Here is a 20,378-nt window from a genome sequence, read left to right on the forward strand (position 1 = left end):
TGATGTGTTAACAATCAACCTCGCAAGATAACATGAATAAATCAAACTACCGATACTTATCAAAACAAATTTTGACCACACATAACATGCTCAACTGACATTAAAGTCTTTTCCTGCACGACATAATTGCGCTGCCATAATTGCAAGCAGCAACGCCAGTCTGTGAACCAAGCCACTATATTTGATACAACTTTAAAACAAAACATGTTTGATTGAGACCAGGTGAATGACTACCAACATTTAATTGTGATTCAAATAATACATCGGTACACAGTTGATTCATCAATTGTTTCTCTTAAGTGTAACTGCACACGAGTTTATTAAATCAGAGACTGGTGTTGAGACATAAAAACATATTAATATTAAATTTTACTAATCCAGTAGTAACTAGTTTCTCTAACACCACATAAAAAGTTTTAAACAATGTGAGAAATAAATCATGCGAAACCCATTCAAGGATAAATTCAAAAAGTTTCAAAAATTTATTTTATGTTCATCATATTAAAACAATATTAAAACAAATGAATTAGCTAGCTTCTAAAGCCAGAAATAAAACGACTGCTCCTTATACAGTAAAAAGTGAGTAATGTAGTCACTGTAAATATGGAACAATCAATGATACCAGTTCTCGAAACCTTATAAAGTGGCTGTGCTCCTGATACTGTTAACATATTAAATGTGCTTGTTTTGCTTGAAAAAATTGTTCATACTCCAGGTTTCCTAAAGAAGTCACTGTGTTTCTGATAACTGAGAGTGACCGGTATGTTATAACAAGAAAAAATACGGTGATAGTGCTATCGCACAAAATACACTAAGCTACTGTAGCAAAATAAACTTTACTCCAGACAGCGTAAAAATATAATTCGATTCCTGGTACCAAGATAAATTATTTGGGCTTCTGGTACTATAAAAACAGGATCAAGCGTTGAAAAAAAGGTGTTGAAAAATCTATATGCTTCTTGTTCCACTAAAAAATGCATGTTATCCTCGTACCATAAAAAAAGACTGTGCTCCTGGAAGCACAAGAAAGCATCTGTGTTCCTGGTATCACAAAAAAAGACTGTGCATCACTAGAAAGCATCTGTTCTGTGCCTTGATATCACAGGAAAATAACAGTGCTTCTGATATCAAAACCGACTGTGTTCCTAGAGTAACATGAAAACGACTGTGCTCCTAGTATCAAAATTCATATATAATACTGGTACCTCTAACAAAGAAAATGTGTTCCTGATAATGTATTTAAGAGATTGTGCTCCTGGTACTGATATATCAAATTGTCCTCTTAATACTGTAATAAAGAGCTTGTGCTCCTGACACTGCAATAAAGAGACTAAGCTTTTCGTACTGTAATAGACTGCTCCTGGTACTGTAATAGAGAAAAAGTGCTCCAGATTCTGTAATACAAAGACTGTGCTCCTAATATTAAAATAAAGAGATTGTGCTCTTGATACTGTGTTGTTTTCTACTGTAATAAACAGACTGCTATTGGTACTAATTACTATAAATAGACTGTCCTCTTAATACTGCCAGAAGCAAATAAGAAAGAGACTGTACTACTGGTACGATAAGAAAGAGACTGTGCGAAAGGGACTATGCCCCTGGTACTGTAATACGGAGACTTGTGTTCTTGTTACAGTAAATAGACAGTACTACAGGTACAATCAGAAAGATATTGTGCTTCTGGTACTGTCAGGAAGAGACTGTATTCCGGGTACAATTGCACTGGGTGTAGACAAAATAATACGGCAAGACGTGTCCTCGGTGGTGTATCGACGACCTCTGTGTTCTCAACTTCCCCCTCCACACCGATATCCAGATCCTCATTCCCTTCACTCTTTTACACGTCTCTGCTACCGCGCATGTGCACATGCATTTTTGGTAGGGCTTCAATATGCTTGTATCCCCTGGCCAGGCCTTATTCCATCAAGCAGGTCTTTGAAATCAGTAGATTGGATCATCCGCTCGTGTCGCAGCTGAGGTGATTGCCTGGCTAATATAGTCATCGTTTGATTGCCTGGCTAGTACGTGGTGGTCATACTCGTAAAGTAATACGGTATTTCAGTCTGTTGTTATTTTTCTAAATCATTGTTTCGGCCTATTACATTCAAAATATATTCGGGCCTTATTGCAGCTTACATCAACGGGCCACATAAGTTGACTTTTCCCCACTTTCTTGCCATGACAAATCTCAGTTCGGCGCCCGGACAGTCACTAATTAAGAGTTGTATTTATATCTACAGGGTTTTGCTCCGTTGGGATTAGTCCCCCTCCCCTTACGACCGGTATATTCTAGAGGCAACTTCCTTTTTGAGAGTTCGTTTAATTATCTTGCCTTTGATAATGAGTAATTGGACTCAATGCTCATTATATCATCCTTGAGTGATACGAGCGGGCGCACTGTATAATCATTTGTAAAGTTATTTACAGTTAGTAATCATTATGCTAGTGTTTTTGTATTAATTGATTTGATGTATATGTATTATCTTGCTCAGTTCGTAATATTGTGACATTAAGATTTCAAATTATTCCCAGTTGACCCTGGTTTATAAAGTTACTTTAGTCTAGCCACAGCTATCAACATTAGGTCGAACATACTGCGTGCCATGTATGACACCCCCTTGTAGTATGCAAGGTTATAATATGTCTATAACATTATAATTTGTAGTATTTGAAAGAGGTTTTGCACGGTTTACACCTGGCTTGAAAACTATTGTATGAAAGCTTCCATTGTTTTTCCTGGTTATTGGTTTTATTGGTTTGAACATGTTAAATTCCTTACCTTGTACCTTCCTTTTTAATTAATAACATTATAAATCTGTTTGTTAAAATAAAGAAAAATTGTTGTTTTATTTATAAAAGCAATTCACAGATCAAACATTTCTCTGCAGTCACATAACAAAACTTGGCTCCCTTCGTCGTGTCTGTCATAAAAAAGTGTTTCGCTTTGTTATTGCGCAGTTTTGTAGCATAGTGGGTTTCTTAACTATCCAATAAGCTACACAGTCAGAAAGACTCTGTGCTCCTGGTACAGTAAGAAAGATACTGTGCTCCTGGTACAGTAAGAAAGAGACTGTGCTCCTGGGACTGTAAGAAAGAGACTGTGCTCCTGCTACAGTAAGAAAGAGACTGTGCTCCTGGCACTGCAAGAAAGAGACTGTGTTTCTGCTACAGTAAGAAAGAGACTGTGCTCCTGCTACAGTAAGAAAGAGACTGTGCTCCTGGCACTGTAAGAAAGAGACTGTGTTCCTGCTACAGTAAGAAAGAGACTGTGCTCCTGGCACTGTAAGAAAGAGACTGTGTTCCTGCTATCGTAAGAAAGAGACTGTGCTCCTGGCACTGTAAGAAAGAGACTGTGTTCCTGCTACAGTAAGAAAGAGACTGTGCTCCTGGTACTGCAAGAAAGAGACTGTGCTCCATGTACAATAAGAAAGACACTGTGCTCCTGGGACTGTAAGAAAGAGACTGTGCTCCTGCTACAGTAAGAAAGAGACTGTGCTCCTGGCACTGCAAGAAAGAGACTGTGTTTCTGCTACAGTAAGAAAGAGACTGTGCTCCTGCTACAGTAAGAAAGAGACTGTGCTCCTGGCACTGTAAGAAAGAGACTGTGTTCCTGCTATCGTAAGAAAGAGACTGTGCTCCTGGCACTGTAAGAAAGAGACTGTGTTCCTGCTACAGTAAGAAAGAGACTGTGCTCCTGGTACTGCAAGAAAGAGACTGTGCTCCATGTACAATAAGAAAGACACTGTGCTCCTGGTACTGTAAGAAAGAGACTGTGCTCCTGCTACAGTAAGAAAGAGACTGTGCTCCTGGCACTGCAAGAAAGAGACTGTGTTTCTGCTACAGTAAGAAAGAAACTGTGCTCCTGCTACAGTAAGAAAGAGACTGTGCTCCTGGCACTGTAAGAAAGAGACTGTGTTCCTGCTACAGTAAGAAAGAGACTGTGCTCCTGGTACTGCAAGAAAGAGACTGTGCTCCATGTACAATAAGAAAGACACTGTGCTCCATGTACAATAATAAATATACGGTAGAGAAAAAGCACTCACCCTCGACGAGCTTCATGGTGCGCGAGCCCTCGGTGGCCGACAGCAGGCCGTTGCAGGTGGCATCGCCCGACTGCGCCACGTTGTAGACGACGTGCTTGGAGCCGGGGCTGGCGTGCTTCTCGTAGGCGAAGCAGCGGTAGCGGTCCTCGTCGCTGTGCGCCATGGCGTGGTAGATCTTGCCCACCAGGTAGCGCGTGTTGCCGTCCTTCCACGAAGCCAGGCACACCAGCTCCTCGGCTGAGGGTCAGCGGCACCACGCAGTGGTTAGGTGACCACATCACAAGCATGGAGATAATAGTACATGCCGTTTCTTTTTCCATGTTAATAATATAAGTCAAAATGAGAACACCCCAATTATAAATAAAGCAATACTGCAACTACATCTAGCTTGAAAAAAAAAACAGCATTTTTCACGATAAAGCCATAGACTCCAGGATACAATTACATATATTTTACACTTCTGTATTTTGACGAGATGAAAAAACGCATTGCAAGCATCGGTCAACTTTCAACTTCTTGCGTTTCTTCCTTCTGTATTCGAAGCGAAGTTTTGCGAAAACTTAAAAACAATTTAACGTTATGTGTCTAAAAAGGCTACGGTTTTCTTTTTGTTGCAAGCACCCAGTTTGCACTTACTAAACTATCGCACAGTGAAAGAAAGTGACGGTTAAATAAGATTATTAAGAATACCACATATTATCGTAGGAAAAAAAACTTAAGTTTCTGGTTGTTGTGACGTGTTTTATAAACTGCCGTAGTTTTCTTGCGTCTGTTGCGTGTTGCGTCGATACGATCTTGAGTTCGTTGATAAGTCTATAACTCGGCCTAATTTAATATAAAGTACGGAGTTCTTGATCTTCTGCATTTCAATGTAAAAACTGAGAAATTGCGTAACTTCTGAATAAACATGCAGTCGGTAATTACCAGTTCTCTATGTGAACAGGGCAGTGAAATATTTTGCGAAATGGCAGGACGTCTAAAATATCCATGCTCATAAACATAAACCCACTAAATATAAAGTTAGAAGAAATTTTTTTCCTTGTATGTACGAAATTATATAACTTGATAACACCTCATGTAAGTGACTTGAAATTCAAATAAGTTTTAGACAGTAACCTAAGGAATAATTTAGTAGTTATTTTATTGTGATATCTCACTCAGTTCCAAAGATATAAATATTTATAAAAAATATAATAGAAAGTATCAATACTTCTACTTTGTTTGAAGAGTTAAAAACCTTAAAAAATTACGATATGTATATTGATAGATAAATCCAAATCATTAATTTAAAAAAAGAATATTTTCTTTTCTAAAATTGTAAATTAATCCCATGAAATAACTTCAGTTGTTTAATTTTTTTTTAAAATTACCTAATGATGTTTTTATAATTAGTTAAGTATTGCCACCTTGAAAGTAGATATATTGAATGATGAGGCACACGTAGTAGCATGTTTCCGAGTTAGTATTCCCACTAAATAGTTTGTGCTTGCTCGTAGATGTATCACCGAAAATTTAGTTTACAGGAAAGTTTAACTTTAGTGTAGTTATTACTAAAATATAACTGTCTATATTTTATATAACTAAAAAAAAAAAAAAACATGTGAATTATTTTTACGTGAACGTATTGGCGAGGTCAGCTAGAAATTAATATATAAAACAAAATATTTTAAAAAAGCTTCCAGGTTTCTTTTAAAATTTCTGAGGTCTCCGTGTGCTCATTTTCCCCCCACAGTTTTAATTTATTATTGTTAAGATTAGAGGGAGTGCACGGAAGGAAGATGACAAAAGAAAACGTACAGGAGGTCTCCAAAGACCAGTGCTCGCTCGAGTGTGTAGTGGGAAGTCGTGTCAGAAAACCAAGCAGGCGGAACGAATGTACAAATTGCCTTCACCGCTCAGCGCTTCATGACTTGAGAAAACACGCGTTTTGGAAAATACAGCTCGCCTACACAGAGAAAAAAATTTTGAATAAAAAAATATTTGTTTACATATGGTTAAACAAATATTTACTTGATGTAACAAAATATTCTGTTGGCCTAACCAAATTGGGTGAGTGACAAAATTGATTTGTCACTCTTAACGAAATATACACTTGAGTTGACAAAATAATTTTGCTCGGTCAACGAAATCTTTCCTACTACAAAATATTTGTTTGACTCAACAAACAGTAGCGGTCACAAGAGGGTCAGGGGTAGGGGAAATACCCCTACCCCCATTTTGCAAACGCCGCTGTTTGATGTGTTAAACAAATACTGTGCGAGAAGCCATGTCACCTACGGCTGCGGCTACTACTGTAGGCCCACATGCAAGTGTGTAAGTGTCAATAGTAATGTAAGATTTTTAATACACGTGTTAATTTTTTTTAATTTTTATATTTTATTTAAAATTTCCTCATCTCGGCACTCTTCTCTCTCCCCTTGAATCCCGGAAAAAAAAATTCCTGTAACTGCCACAGTCAACAAAATGTATTTATTTCGCTGTATACATACAAATATTTTGTTGAGGCAAAAAAAATCTTTCGAAGCAACTAGAATCATTTTTTTTTTCAACCCGCAGAAAAAAAATCCTTCGAAACTGTTATTTGGGTCACAGCCTGCGCTAGACTACAGTAAAACAAAACAGACATGCAGCAAATGGCGTGTCCAATATATATATATATATATATATATATATATATATATATATATATATATATTCCCAGCACGCGGTGAGAACTGGCATGCTGGCATGGACTCGGGCAGACTCAAATAACGAGTAGTTCACGTGGGGGGGGGGGGATGAGGAAATGCTGCACGCACGCCACCCCAACACCACACCAGAAAACAATTGTATTCTTTATCCCAGGCCGAGGTATGTACGTTGTAACAAAATGTAATTATACACATATGTATCTGACCGCTTAGTCTTCACAAATGTCAGTACATTTTTACACCGTGTAAGGAAACAGGGATTTGAACTTTTAGTGGTATAATTCCAGATATCTATGAAGTGATTTTAGCGATCCCTTTGCTTTGATTTTTTTTACATGGAGAATGTTAAAATAATAGCAGGACTTTGCCATTGGAATGAGGAAGTTAGGTACGATGTAGTTGAATCCAGTGATATTAAAAAATATATGTTTTATAATTCAAGAGAAATAGATTTTATTCCATATATGATTAATTTGGTTTAGACAATACAACAGCTTCAAGGTGACATAATTCCTGCTTTGAGAGTCCTGAACAATATGTATTTATTCACATGGTGTATAAATTCGTTGAACTAAGATCAATATTATCTATTGAAGGTATTATAACGGTTTACTTTGCTATTTTTCAGTCTGTTATGCAGTGTAGCGTTCTGGCTTGTAGAGGGATGAGAAAAACGACAATTAAGTCACTTATAACAACTCAAAACTTATTTTACGAGTTATTAAAAAAACACATGTACAAATCGAAGGAACTTTATAAACTATTAAATGTATGTTTTATAAAATATTGATTATTAGAGCTGCAATAATTAATATGTATCAAAGGGAAAATCAAATAAATTATGTAGATCATAACTATCCTACACGGCATAGACAGAACATAAATTTATCAATCACTCTATTACATAAAACAATATCTCAGAGATCTTTAGAATTTTTGCTTCCAAAAATTTTCGTTCTTCTTCCTGGAAAAACTAATATATAAAATTTATTTTCAAATAAAAAATATGTTAATATTTGGCTAGATAATTTAACTGATGAAGACATGGCTTTAGTATTTACGTAAGTTTTATATATTTTTATATCTTTGTACTTGTACTTTACTTAAAATTCTAATTTTTATGGAATTATATTTTCATTTATTGATGTAACAATGTTATAATTTAAACGTTTTTTGTCTATACATTATATTGAATTTTAATAGATTGTTTTTTTTTTTTAACTTTCATCTTTATAAAACTAATGTAGGGTTTCGTAGGTTATATTTTATATATTTATTTCTCAGTTATTATACATTTATAAATGTTTACATTTGTCAAAATATCGCATGTAATTTGAAGTGACTAAATGCACTCACATACAAGCTTGGTTTCGTGAGTGCTAAATTTCCTGGTTAATTAAGTGAATATTGTTAACAAAGTGTAAAAAAGGGGAAAATAAAATTATTATTATTATTACTTTAATAAATGCTAAAATAGTATATACGAATTGTCATATTGGTTAAGACTATTCAATATAGTATGTGATAGTAGAGTTCTACATATTTTAATACTATATTACTTTATTATACTTTATTAATACCAAGACTAGTGGCCCAAAGTGTAGAAATCTTGTAATACCGATTGTGTTAAGCGTGCATCATGATTTTTTTCCCTGAGATCTTGTTCAAAATTGAGCTATAACAGTATAATACATGTTGTGCATAATTTAATGGAATTTGCAATAGTGCGCCATCATATATGCAACGTTAATTTAAAGGCATTATGTTTTACAATGTTTCGTGATCTGGAGGAATTATTGACACTAATGCATGATTTTGTTTAACCATTACAAATAATGTTTATTAGTCATTCATTACACTCATTCTACTGTTGTCCCCGTTATATTACCAAAATATATAATAATAATACTCAATCGAATTTTTAAACTTATGGCCATCTCATAATATCGCACAACATATGCGTTATATATTTATCATAGTTCTGGTTATATTTGCACAATAATGTTTATGGAATGAAACAACCGACAATGTTCGTGTTTAAGTAATAAAACTATCAAACTTGTAAAATTAAAAATGCTATGAGTTGGTAAATTTCCCATAGCTGTGTTTTTGCACCGTGATACATACATTCACATATGTTATGCATGTGTTAAAACACTTATCCCAGTTAATTTTTTTTGCATCATTTAGTACATTTTAACAATCTATGAAGGTGTCAAATTGTATTTATTGCATAATTGTTTCTATTAAGATGAAGCCTGCAACGCTATGTTTAATTTTATGACTACTTAATAACTAAACAAACATTTGGTTCAATTCAACATTGTGAACTGGTGTAATACGAACCCACGACCTATGACTGCCGATATTAACCACTTGACCAATGAGAACACAGACGACTGACATACTAAAGGGCTACGCACTACGTCACCGGTCTGTTTACCTAGTGCTATATATACTAAGCATATGCAAATTTAATTAGACTTTGTCACTATGTATATGTATTTTTGAAGAATCACGCTGATGAGCCTTATGCAATTTGGCAGTACCATAAGTATGTTTAAAAATCTGTATAGTGATAAAACCATACATTAATTAATTTAACATACAATGTATGTGTATTTTTTCATATAAATCCAAATGTAAAATGCAAAACATTGGTAATTACAATTCAACCGAGGCATGTAGTGCAATTTGGCTTTCTAAAAACATTTGTGTAAAATGGCCAAGTATGTACTTCTTTGAAAACTCAACAAAACAATTAAAATTACTAAACATTTGTATTTCCCCCTATTTTTTACCGGTAAGACATGGACAAACTATAGGTTGTCAGAAATTGAGGAAAAATTTACAAACACCATACAAATATTGCCATGATTACTGCGAAGTTCTGTGTACCACCCAAATTATTAGTAAAAATATTACAGACGTTTTAGAGAACTATCAACTATATGAACTATCAGTGAGACTAAAATGATTAAATAGTGTTTTTAAGAACTCCAGGTACGATTACATTGACATAAAATGGATTAAGTTTAACATCTGTCCACACAGTTATTTAGAGACGATGCAAGATGGCGAGAATCTAATGGAGCACTGATGGGATGAGTAGGGAAAACGGGATTACCCTGAGAAAGCCCACCCAAGAAATCCCATCTGAGAAGATTGCGTGAGAAAGCCCATCAAAGAAAATCCACCTATGGAATTCTACCCGAGAAAGCCCATCTGAGAAAGTTTGCCTGAGAAAAACCATCCGAGAAAGCCCACCGGAGAGAATCCACCCGAGGAATTCTACCCGAGAAAGCCCACCTGTCACGGAAACGTCCACATGTGACAACAAACCCCATTTAGACCCTGCCGGAAAGGAGTCGGAGATTCTCCTGTTTCTCCTGGCTGGCGAGTCATCTGACCACTGAACAACGCGGCCCAAAGAGTGGACTGGAGTGTGAAATATCACTTGTAAGATAGAGTTCGTCAGTTCGCGGCGTGCAATGTCGGCCTGATTGGCGATACGGTTCGTTACCGTTGAGAACAAAATACATATGCACCTTACTCAAACTTTTGTTATTACGTAAGTAATAGGAACAAGTTTGACATTTTCTAAACGAGGGATATAAGCGTCACCTGGACTGAGTGGTAAATTTAAGTGTAAAGAAGGAGCACAAATTTTACAACGATTGTAGCCTAGCAAAAAAAAAAGTTCTTTTAACAGAAAAGGTAGGCTGTGCAATATTTAAATATTAAGGGCCAGTAATAGTAATCGAAAGATGCAATCTTGGTTTCAAAACATTTAGAACATAACAATTTTGTTTCATTTAATTATCAAAATTTGTCCTCGAGAAGGTATACTATATTACCAAAATGAATGTCTGATTTTAATAGTAGTTTGGCTGCTTCAAATAGTTTCTCCTGTGAAGTCATAGGTGGTTAGTATTGAACTATTTTTTGGGAATGACAACTGTAATAATGCTGTTAATACACATCATGTTATGGTATTTGCAATTCTCTTAATGTGAGGTCTCTGCGTTACAGAAGGCGAATTTCCAATACTAAACTACAAACTTTTGTTATGGCATAAACACTAATGAAACCAATATGGCGCATTGCGGTTCCTATCCTTTTCCTTACTTCTAGCCAGCTGGTGGGATGCAAAGCGAGATGGCAGGGTCTGTACTTTCTAATCTCACGATCGCTGATCGATGTGACGAGTGGGGGCCAGCACACCGTGGGTCTCGCCGATCCCGTCTCCTAAGTGTTTCTGTACATGAACATGCGACATAATAAAAAAAACATAACTTTACTTTCTTCGGTTCCTCTGACCCCCCCCCCCCCCCCCCCCCAATTTTTCCCCTCGTAGCTATTCCACCTGCCAGGACGGTCCTTCGTCCAAGGGCGGCGCGGACGAAGAGTAAAGTTCAAACAGGAAATGTGTTTCCACCCCCCTAGACGCGGGAGAGAAACGCTATCAGTCATCGTTACCACCGGTAACTTAGGGTGCAGGAAGAGTGGTGGGAGGGGGGTTCCGAGGAAATGGAGGGAGGGCGAAAAGGGGTGGATTCCGAAAGTTTATAAAAGGGAAAAGGCAATGCTGGCCTCTTCATCCTTCTGGAAGCTGGGGCCAAGTCTTTTCTCTCGGAAAACTCTCTCCGACATGCGGAACGTTGGTAAGAGTGTACACGGAGGGGGAGGGGGTGGTTAGATGTTGAAGGAGTGAGAGGGATGTTAGATGTTGATGGAGAGGGGGGTAGGGGGTATCTCATACCACCTCCACACACTTCCCACGCCCGCCCAGAGATCTCAGGAGGAAAAGTCCCAAGTGGTTTCCTGAGGTGGAAATCTACCAATTTTCCTGACAGCCACACAATTAATTTCCTTGCGGGCGAAGGAGGGGTTTCCGACGAGAAAAGAGGCCTACAAAGCCTTCCAGCTCTTACGCGTGTTCAGTAATTGAGGGATTTCGCACGAGACCAGGTGGTTCGGCATGTAGTGAGCGGGTCGGACAGGTCAATTATGCGCGCGTGTGCTCATGCCTCGTTGTGCTCATGCTTCGCTGTGCTCACGCACCGCTGTCATATGGGAAATTGACGCACGCACCTAGACACGATCATGGTTGATGGTATCCAATACTGTACATTCACAACCCTCTCAGACTGTAAGTAAAGGCATAACAATAAACTGCGATGGGGGTGCATTGTACCAGCAAAACATGGAACCGTTATAAGCCATGCTTTATAATGTTGTGTACAGGGGCCATTCTGTTGGTGTTGCTGAAGTCTGGTGAATGCTACCTTTTACAACCAACTATAACAGAACTATTCTGTTGTCCTTTACTGCTCTTTCTTCTCATTCAAAACATTAGGACATGGACAACCAATAAGATATATCAGCAAGGTGGAACTTGTGAAATTATCCAGGTTTTTGTACCATCATGTACTATGTTTAAGTAGCCATTGTACGTAATCTGCAATTTAAATCAACAATTAATATTGCATGTTTGCAGAATGTCTAAACATAACTGATAAACCGATTTGTTGTTTGTTTGTGCCTGATGGCGGGAACAGATGTCAGTTCCCGAAACGTCGTAACTACTGTCATTGAAAAACTTCTGTGTTTGTTAGTGCTGTCGTCGTTGTGTTGTCCATAGTATGAGTCTGAATGCTCGGTTTGCCCACGCTTTGCATCGATCATACAATTCCGTATTCCTGTAGCTGTCTCGCCAGATGCGCAAAACTGGCATGAGTTTTCAAGAAATGATATAACCACAGAACATTTTTGAAAAGCAGCATAATTATAAATCGGCCCCTTTGCATTACCGTTATTATATTGAGGAAAATACATTTCGTGGGAACAGATTTTTTTTTGCGGCAACCAATAAATAGTTTGTGACTAAACGAATGTAGCACTAATAAACAGTTCAGTGACTGAGTAAATATTATCAATGTTACATATTATCAACAGCGTACCAAGCTGCTAAGTTGGTTTATATTGTACTATTAGCCCCGCCTCGAAGCTTAGTCGTGTCCCGATTAACCATTTCGTGTTATTGTGATTGTGTTTTGATGCAGTGTTTACCATTTCCTTGCCTTGAACTTATACTTGCAACATTGCACTTATTCACTGTCACAATAAAATAATTTACCTCCCTTCAATAAGTTGACAAAATTAGATTTAAATACATATGCAGAACTCACAGTCTACTGGACAATCACTTGCAGCACTGACTGCAACGGATGCTTTCATTGTTCTGTCTGGCCGTTCATTAATATGATAACGGTAGTGTGCAAATTAAAACAGACCGAGATGTCTGACTGAATTTAAATCTGCACAGTACTGTATTGTAAATTAAAACTTTTCTGAAACAAGCATTTGAAAGCATCATGGAGAATTACGTAACGGAAGTTAAAGACAAAAGTTCTTAAAATGCTTATTTACCAATTTTATTTCAGTTCAAAAAAGCTAGTGTTCCACTAGTTCTTATATTTTTTAATTTTTGTGACATGATAAAGTTATATTATTACAATGCTGTTTACGTAATGTATTTAAGTGACTCAACTTAAAGATTAAAGCAGTGTTAATGTTGTTAATCTTGCTAATCTTTCGCCATAAATTGTAATCTCCATCATCAGGGTAACAGCCATGGTACAAAGAGTGGGAAGTTATACCGTGTAGGTCAGTGGTGAGGGCATATAGTTGAATAAGTAACAATCTAGAGCCACTACGCTGCCAGGAACATGGCAGATTAGATTTTGTCCGTTATCACTCCTCGTTAATATGCCGCACTGTGCGTTCTATAATGGACGTAAAGTTTTTATCATTTCTGAAAGACGTTGGGTTTGCGAAGACAATATATAAATGTGTGTAAGAGAAGGGACACTGTTAACGTGATCACAGGTTATCACATTTTGTGATCGTTGGAACGTTATCAACAGCACTCATAAAAATTAGAGTTGAATTCATTGTTTAATAACTTGCGTAAGTGGTAGTATTTCTTTGGTTTATTTATGTTAGTTCTACACCTTTGCATTACAATATCAAGGGAATGTTCGTAATTATATATATATATACATACACACACACACACACACACACACACACACACACCTAAACTCATGCCGTTACAAGCTTTTGGCTTCAAATGGTATATAGTCTATCCCATGAACGAGTGTAGGCCTACTTCTTTACATCTCGTAAAAGTAATTTTAAAAACTAAACGTAGTACCTATTTTATATTCGCAAATATATGATATAACTTGCCACAGGGACGATTAAAGGTGAAACGATGTAAACAGCAAAAGTAACAAAGTAATTTGAAAATAATTATGTCTAAGTGGATGAATAAATAAAAATTTTATGAGTAGGGTACTCGAGTCTCATACCCCGAAGGCAGACTTGTAACTGGGCGCCCGTTGTCATCTGCATGCCCTGAAGGATGCAGAAGCGACGGAATGAGAAGGGCAGGGGAAACGGGAGATCCCCGGCAACGTCCAAATGCAAAAAATTTCGGATCGCCTTTCGAAGAAATATTGCCTGTTTTGCATCATGTCGCTAAAATAATGACGTAGTCCTCTTAACAACTATATTTCCATTTTTGCCTTCATTATTTTCCCTTATACCTAAACAATTAATATTGAGCGAATAAACTTCAACTGGTTCAAACACAACTTCCAAATATGCATTCGAAATATTTAAGGGTACACATTTTCGTACAAGAAAGTTCTAAGTGTGTACTGACCACTATTTGGTTGGATGCTAGGTTCACCATAGGCTCATTCACGCAATTTAACTACCACATCATTAATTCTACGTTTTGTTACAAATTATTTGTATTATTTGTGTTAATACAATATCATAATTTTACCACATATATTTACAATTGGGAGGTTTTTGCTAGCAGACTGACTAATGAAATAATGATGTTTTGTTTTCGATTTGCTCTGCAACTAAAACACTAGAAAAAATCAAATGGAACTGACAACAAAAATGCATTTATTTACACACAGAATTTTGGTATGTTACTTTACTACTTTAATTAAGGATGATAAGCTGAGGTCGCAACGAGACCTTTGCGTTTTTTTTATCTTTCTTTATCATGTGCTTATTATAACACAGAAATTGAATTCAGTTTATGAAATTTTATGCCCAGAAAATTTGTTTAACGTATTTCGTTTACAACAAGACTACAGACTATGTCAAACTATGTCAATATATTACAATTGATAACTGGCACGATGGTGTACTCTGAAAAATTACGATTTTAAATGAAAACAATGGCTAAACCTAACATGGTAATTTTCCATTTAAAACAATACGACGAGAACATTTAAATATTGTCAGCATACTTGTTATGTTACTTAACAAATATATCATATTTAATTTATGTAATTTTGTGATAAATCCATGCAAAACTAATGATAACAATACATTTGGTTCTACAATATGTGATCCAACGAGTTACATCTTTGCTTAACATGTTTCTTCGCCAATTTCAGGCCAACCACACATAAGGAAAATTCAGTTTGGTGTTTACAAACAGATTCAGTTAAAATGTCTTTCTTGCGTATTTACTTTTACAATACAAACTTACAACTATGTACTGAAAATACTTTCCTCCCCTTCTTTTTTCAAATGCACATTTGTCGATGTTTTAAGATTTCATGGAAAACGAAACAAACGTAAAATTTTAATAATTTATTTTGAGTAATATTATTATTTAAAATAGAATTTAAACAATGCTCCCCCAAAACTGTTTACACATAATTTGCAGAGCTAGACGAATAAACAATTTTACCTTTAGAATGATTTTTTATATTTTATGTAGTACGCATTACATTTAATCCTAATTCTATACGCAACTTTTCACGAAATTTTTATTCACAGCATATTTATTACTACTGACACAATTTACACTGATTGTTATTAGGTAAATTTCAAGTAAATGCTACCTTTTGTAGCCGAACCCACGGTGTGAATTATGGGAAATTTTTATATAGTTTTTCGTTTCATGGTCCATAGACCTCAAATACAATTTGTGGACACGATAACTGCCGCAATTTTTTACCAATCACTTCTAAACTGATAAATAAGTTCTGACAGTGGAAATTTTCGATCAAGTTCGTTAATAGACAATATCTGACCAAAGTGGTAGAATTGGGGAAGGTTTTCCTAAAACCCGAAAAATCGCTATAACTCCCATAATATGAGAAATATCATATTCGTTTGAACGTATTAAAATTTGAATTTTGGTCTTAGCTATTTTTAATACGACCAACCATAACTGCAGGGGGTTGATAAAACAAGGGTTTGAGGACAATAAAAAAATCATAGCTCCCAATGTAGGCACAACTTCGGATCTATGAATTTTTGTATTATTGTTATGATTTTTATCTCAAACGTTTGTCTAAAACATTTTTGGATTAGAGAAACTTTTTCTGAAAGGGGTTAAAAAATAAGGGAGAATTATTAAAAATAATTCATAAAGCGCCCTTAGTAGAAACACTACCAAATCCGTTCAAATCTTTGTTAATCTATTAATTTTGATCTAAAAATTTAGTCTAAAACATTTTTTGATTAGACGAACTGTTTTAAAGGGGTTATATAAATATGGGATAGTTATAAAAAACCATTACTCCCTTAGAAGAAACACTATCAAATCAGTTCAAATTTTTTGTAAAACTTATAATTTTGTTCTAAAATATTTTTTTACGAGACGAGCCAATATTGCAAGGGGTTAAAAAAACAAGAGTTGGAGAAGGAAAAAAAATCATAGCAAGGGCACAACTTTGGATCCGTACGATTTTTGTATTAATTTAATAATTCTAATCTTAAACTTATGTGTAGAAAAAATTTTGATTACACAAAAATTGTTGCAAGGGACTGAAAAAAAAGTGGTATAATTAAAAAAAAATTACAGTTCCCTTCTTAGGCATACCATAAAATCCGTTCAAACTGTGCTTAAATCTTATAATATTCATCCAAAACATTTTGTCTAAGAACATTCTTGATAATACAAACCATTGCTGCAAGGGGTTTTGAAAACTTTGGTATGGAATATGAGAATAATTAAAAGATCTTTATCATGTACTCTATGGAATTAATTTTTGTTTTTGTTTACATTTTTAGTGTTACAAATATTTTTCTAAGTAAATTTTATGTTACAAACCATTACTGCGTGGGGTGGGAATAAAAACGATAGAAATATAAAAATGTTATTACTTTTTTAAAAAATATTTTTATAAAACTTTAGAAACTTTTCCTAAAACGTTAAGCTGAAATAATTGTTGATAAAAAGAAGTTGGGATTATAAAAAACAATACCTAACCTTAATAAGTATCAATTTAATCGAATTTTATTTTTATTACCTTTTTTTAATATTACCTTAAACCTTTGTCCAAAGGATATTTGTGTACCACCACGTATTAGTGGCAAGGATGAAAAGTAATGTTTGAAGGTTGAAAACAATTACATAACTACTTAGTAGGTACAATATTAAATTCGTTTAGACATTAAATTCTGAATGTATTGAGTTGTGAAAAAACATTAAAAATAGTTTCGCTGTCTGGAATTCAAGAAAATGTTTAGTCGGACATTTTTTAATATTGGGTAAAATATCTATAATAGGATGTTATGTACATTAAGTTTTTAAAATGTTCCAGGAGTTTGTAAAAATCTTCAAATCACTTTCACTTTGAAATCTACGTACGCCTGTAGGCTTTGTTGAAATAGATTGTTTATATCTATTTACAGATGCACACGAGATAGTAACACATATGAATCATCCAGTGTCAACAAGTTACCAATTCCAAATTAATATGTTTCAAAAGGTATCTAATATCAATGCAAACTTTTAATATATTATCTTGGAAATATATCTTTTGACTTTTTTTGTAAATAGATGTTTCCTAATGCATAATGATAAACACAATAAAAACAAATTTAATTGGAAAATTAGTAAATTCACTTCGAAAAAGTTAATGCATAAAGTGGCTAACTTACATTCTGCACTTAACGATTCAAATGTTGTTAGGTGTTTTACATTACCTGGAAGACATATATTAATATTATACAAATTGAAACCAAATAAAAAAATTTGCTTCTTCGTTTTGCAGATGACGTGCCTTATAACATGTATATTTTCTTTGAAATTCTATCCAAATCGGCTGCAACAAAAGACCTAACTATAAAATGTGTTCAACAATATTTTTGTTTTAAATTACAGCATTTTAAAACAGATGTTGAAACTTATAAAATTTTTATTTCTATAAATTTAGCAATATTATAGACGCAGAAAAAATTCTCTTTTCTTTATTTAAAATACTTCGCAATGAAAAATCAGATACATCAAGTCACGGTTAGCTTTTTTAAGGCCTCGTAGGTTTATTATATATATTTAAATGAAATTATTTACATTAAGAAGATTAACGGATATTATTGTTGGCAAAACATTTCACAATTATACTGACAAATTTGGACGTCGGTTGACTAAATGGTTTTTGATTTATGGCGAGTTGAGTTTGACAGATCAGAAATAGCGGACGCGCAAACACACTCCTTGCGCCTTACACAGCCCAGCTACGTCGCAGGACGAGTTCGCTCCCCAACCTTTCCTGTTTTTCTCTTCATAACGGCCCAACCCTGCCCCAACCGCTCTAGCTAGACACAGTGATGGCAGCTAATCCTGCTTGATTGACAGCAGCTACCCAGCTACGACAGTGCCCTCTATGAAAAGATTCTGGAACTGTTTGCAAGTCTATTTCGTGGCCTCCGTGGCTCCTCCACGATTTTGTCATTTCCTCCTTCCGCCTCCGACCAGTCGCTCACTCTTAAAGGTCTTGCGTCCCACAGGGTTTCCCGTTAACCTTGTGGGATGAAGAGCGGACCTATGAAGTGTCGGAGTTGTAGTCGGCTCTAGTATCTGAGTGAAGCTCTCAGCAAGATCCAAAAAGGGCGTGCGATGCGAATATATAGCCTCTCCCGCTTACGGCAACCCATAGCCTTCTCGTGGCGCCAGTGTTTAAACAAATATGGGAAATGCCGGGGGTGCCCACTCCTCAGACTTCCTCGGTATGTCGGAACGGGAATTCTGGTGGATTAGTAAGCTGTGGGTAGTTGACTACGACTTGCTCCTGCAGAAAGTCCACCGGGGGTTTTTGGACACCCAAACCCTAGGTGGTGTCTCAAAGCATTGGATTCAACGTGAAGAATCCAGGATGCATATGGAATAGCGAAGGGTGGTAGCGTGGCGGGGTTTCGCTCCCTGTCCGGGCACCCGGGCTCTGGCAAAGCTGTAACCTTCGGGCGGGGGATATGCTGATATTGAAGTACCCAAGGACATCCATGTCCGGATTATGGGGTGCTCTCCCGCTATGAGGCTGCTTGGGAAAGCACTATACCTGAAGATGAAGGGTGCCATGGGTCTGATCCTTTACTGTGATAGTTCCCTGCTGAGATTTACTCTAATGGCTCAGGATCAGGATTGGAGTAGGAAACGTGGTGGTAGTGGTCCTCCTATGCTTGGAGAACACTCCGAAGGGTCCCCGCCCTGTTGACGAGTGGAAGTGTTGAGCTACTTAAGCTCGGGTACTAGCCTGCTGAGCTAGTAGAGGTTGGATAGGCCTCAGCTCGATCACGAGTAACTGGGTGACCGAGGGGTCCCAGGGATGTGAGAGGTATTGTTCCGTGTCGTTGCTACTCAGATCCCTCAGAGGGGGCTGGCTCTGTTGGAGGTCTGGGGGTGGACGGCGGAGCTGGGGGTGTTTCGGTGGGGCCGAAGTTGGGATGGGTCTCCTCAACCTCTCGACCTAGCCGGGCGCTCTCCATTAACATGCCGCGATTGGAAATGGCGAATCTATATCCCGGTTCAAGGAACCCATGTTAGGCTCTGGTAACAGTGTCTGGCATGTAAAAGACCCATCTTTCTCCTAACCAGGACTATGCCCTAACGGGATTACCTGCCTGGGGGAGTATTGATGCAAATTTGAGGTGTGAACCTAATGTACATGTAGCAGGGCCTTCAGGGATGTTGACACATCGACTTGTACACAGTTAAACCGCCGCGTCGATACTCGCTGTGTGTTCAAAACCATGGAGTTAGGAATTGTCAGAAGGCATGCTGTGACGTAGTTTAAGTCACTTTTCAACCTCGCCATCGCCAAATTTTTATGCCCAAAACATTGCGAAAAAAAGAATTCTTCACCACGTCTGATGGTGGTTGGTAGTATGACGTAGAATCGCCGTCGTTAAAAACAACCCCTTTCATAAAAAAAAAGAGTAATTTAAAGTGTTTCCACAATGCGAACACTACACTTCGGCTAATTTTTTTTTGAGCGTCTAATTAATATAGTACAATCCCTGGTTGAAACATTGTAGCACCACCTGTGTTTCGTGGTTCTTTCACATACATGTCTTATGTCGGCTAACGAATCACATAAATTTTGTGCGGAAGCAAACCGGTATTGAATGGCATGGCCAAATAAAGTAATTATTTTTTTTACATATGTCAAAATTTAAATGCATATACAGCACTGAGAATTCAGTGAAATGAAATAATAGAAAAAAAATCACATCACAGACGAACACAGAGTTGTGATAACGACGAGTAAGTTGCAACAAGAACAGTAAACAGACACACTACACGATCTTGGACAAC

At 36.5% G+C, this 20,378-nt stretch overlaps 1 protein-coding gene across 1 annotated transcript in view; it reads right to left on the minus strand.

Annotated features, from left to right (window-relative positions):
• Positions 1 to 20,378, minus strand: part of LOC134527831 (uncharacterized) — a 974,295-nt gene that overhangs the window by 180,509 nt on the left and 773,408 nt on the right. The window contains exon 6 of the mRNA XM_063360779.1: positions 4,044 to 4,280. Within this exon, the coding sequence (XP_063216849.1) occupies positions 4,044 to 4,280 (237 nt within the window). The remainder of the gene's footprint in view (positions 1 to 4,043; positions 4,281 to 20,378) is intronic.

The sequence above is a fragment of the Bacillus rossius genome, chromosome 1 (assembly GCF_032445375.1).
Source record: "Bacillus rossius redtenbacheri isolate Brsri chromosome 1, Brsri_v3, whole genome shotgun sequence".
Classification (NCBI taxonomy): Eukaryota; Metazoa; Arthropoda; class Insecta; order Phasmatodea; family Bacillidae; genus Bacillus; species Bacillus rossius.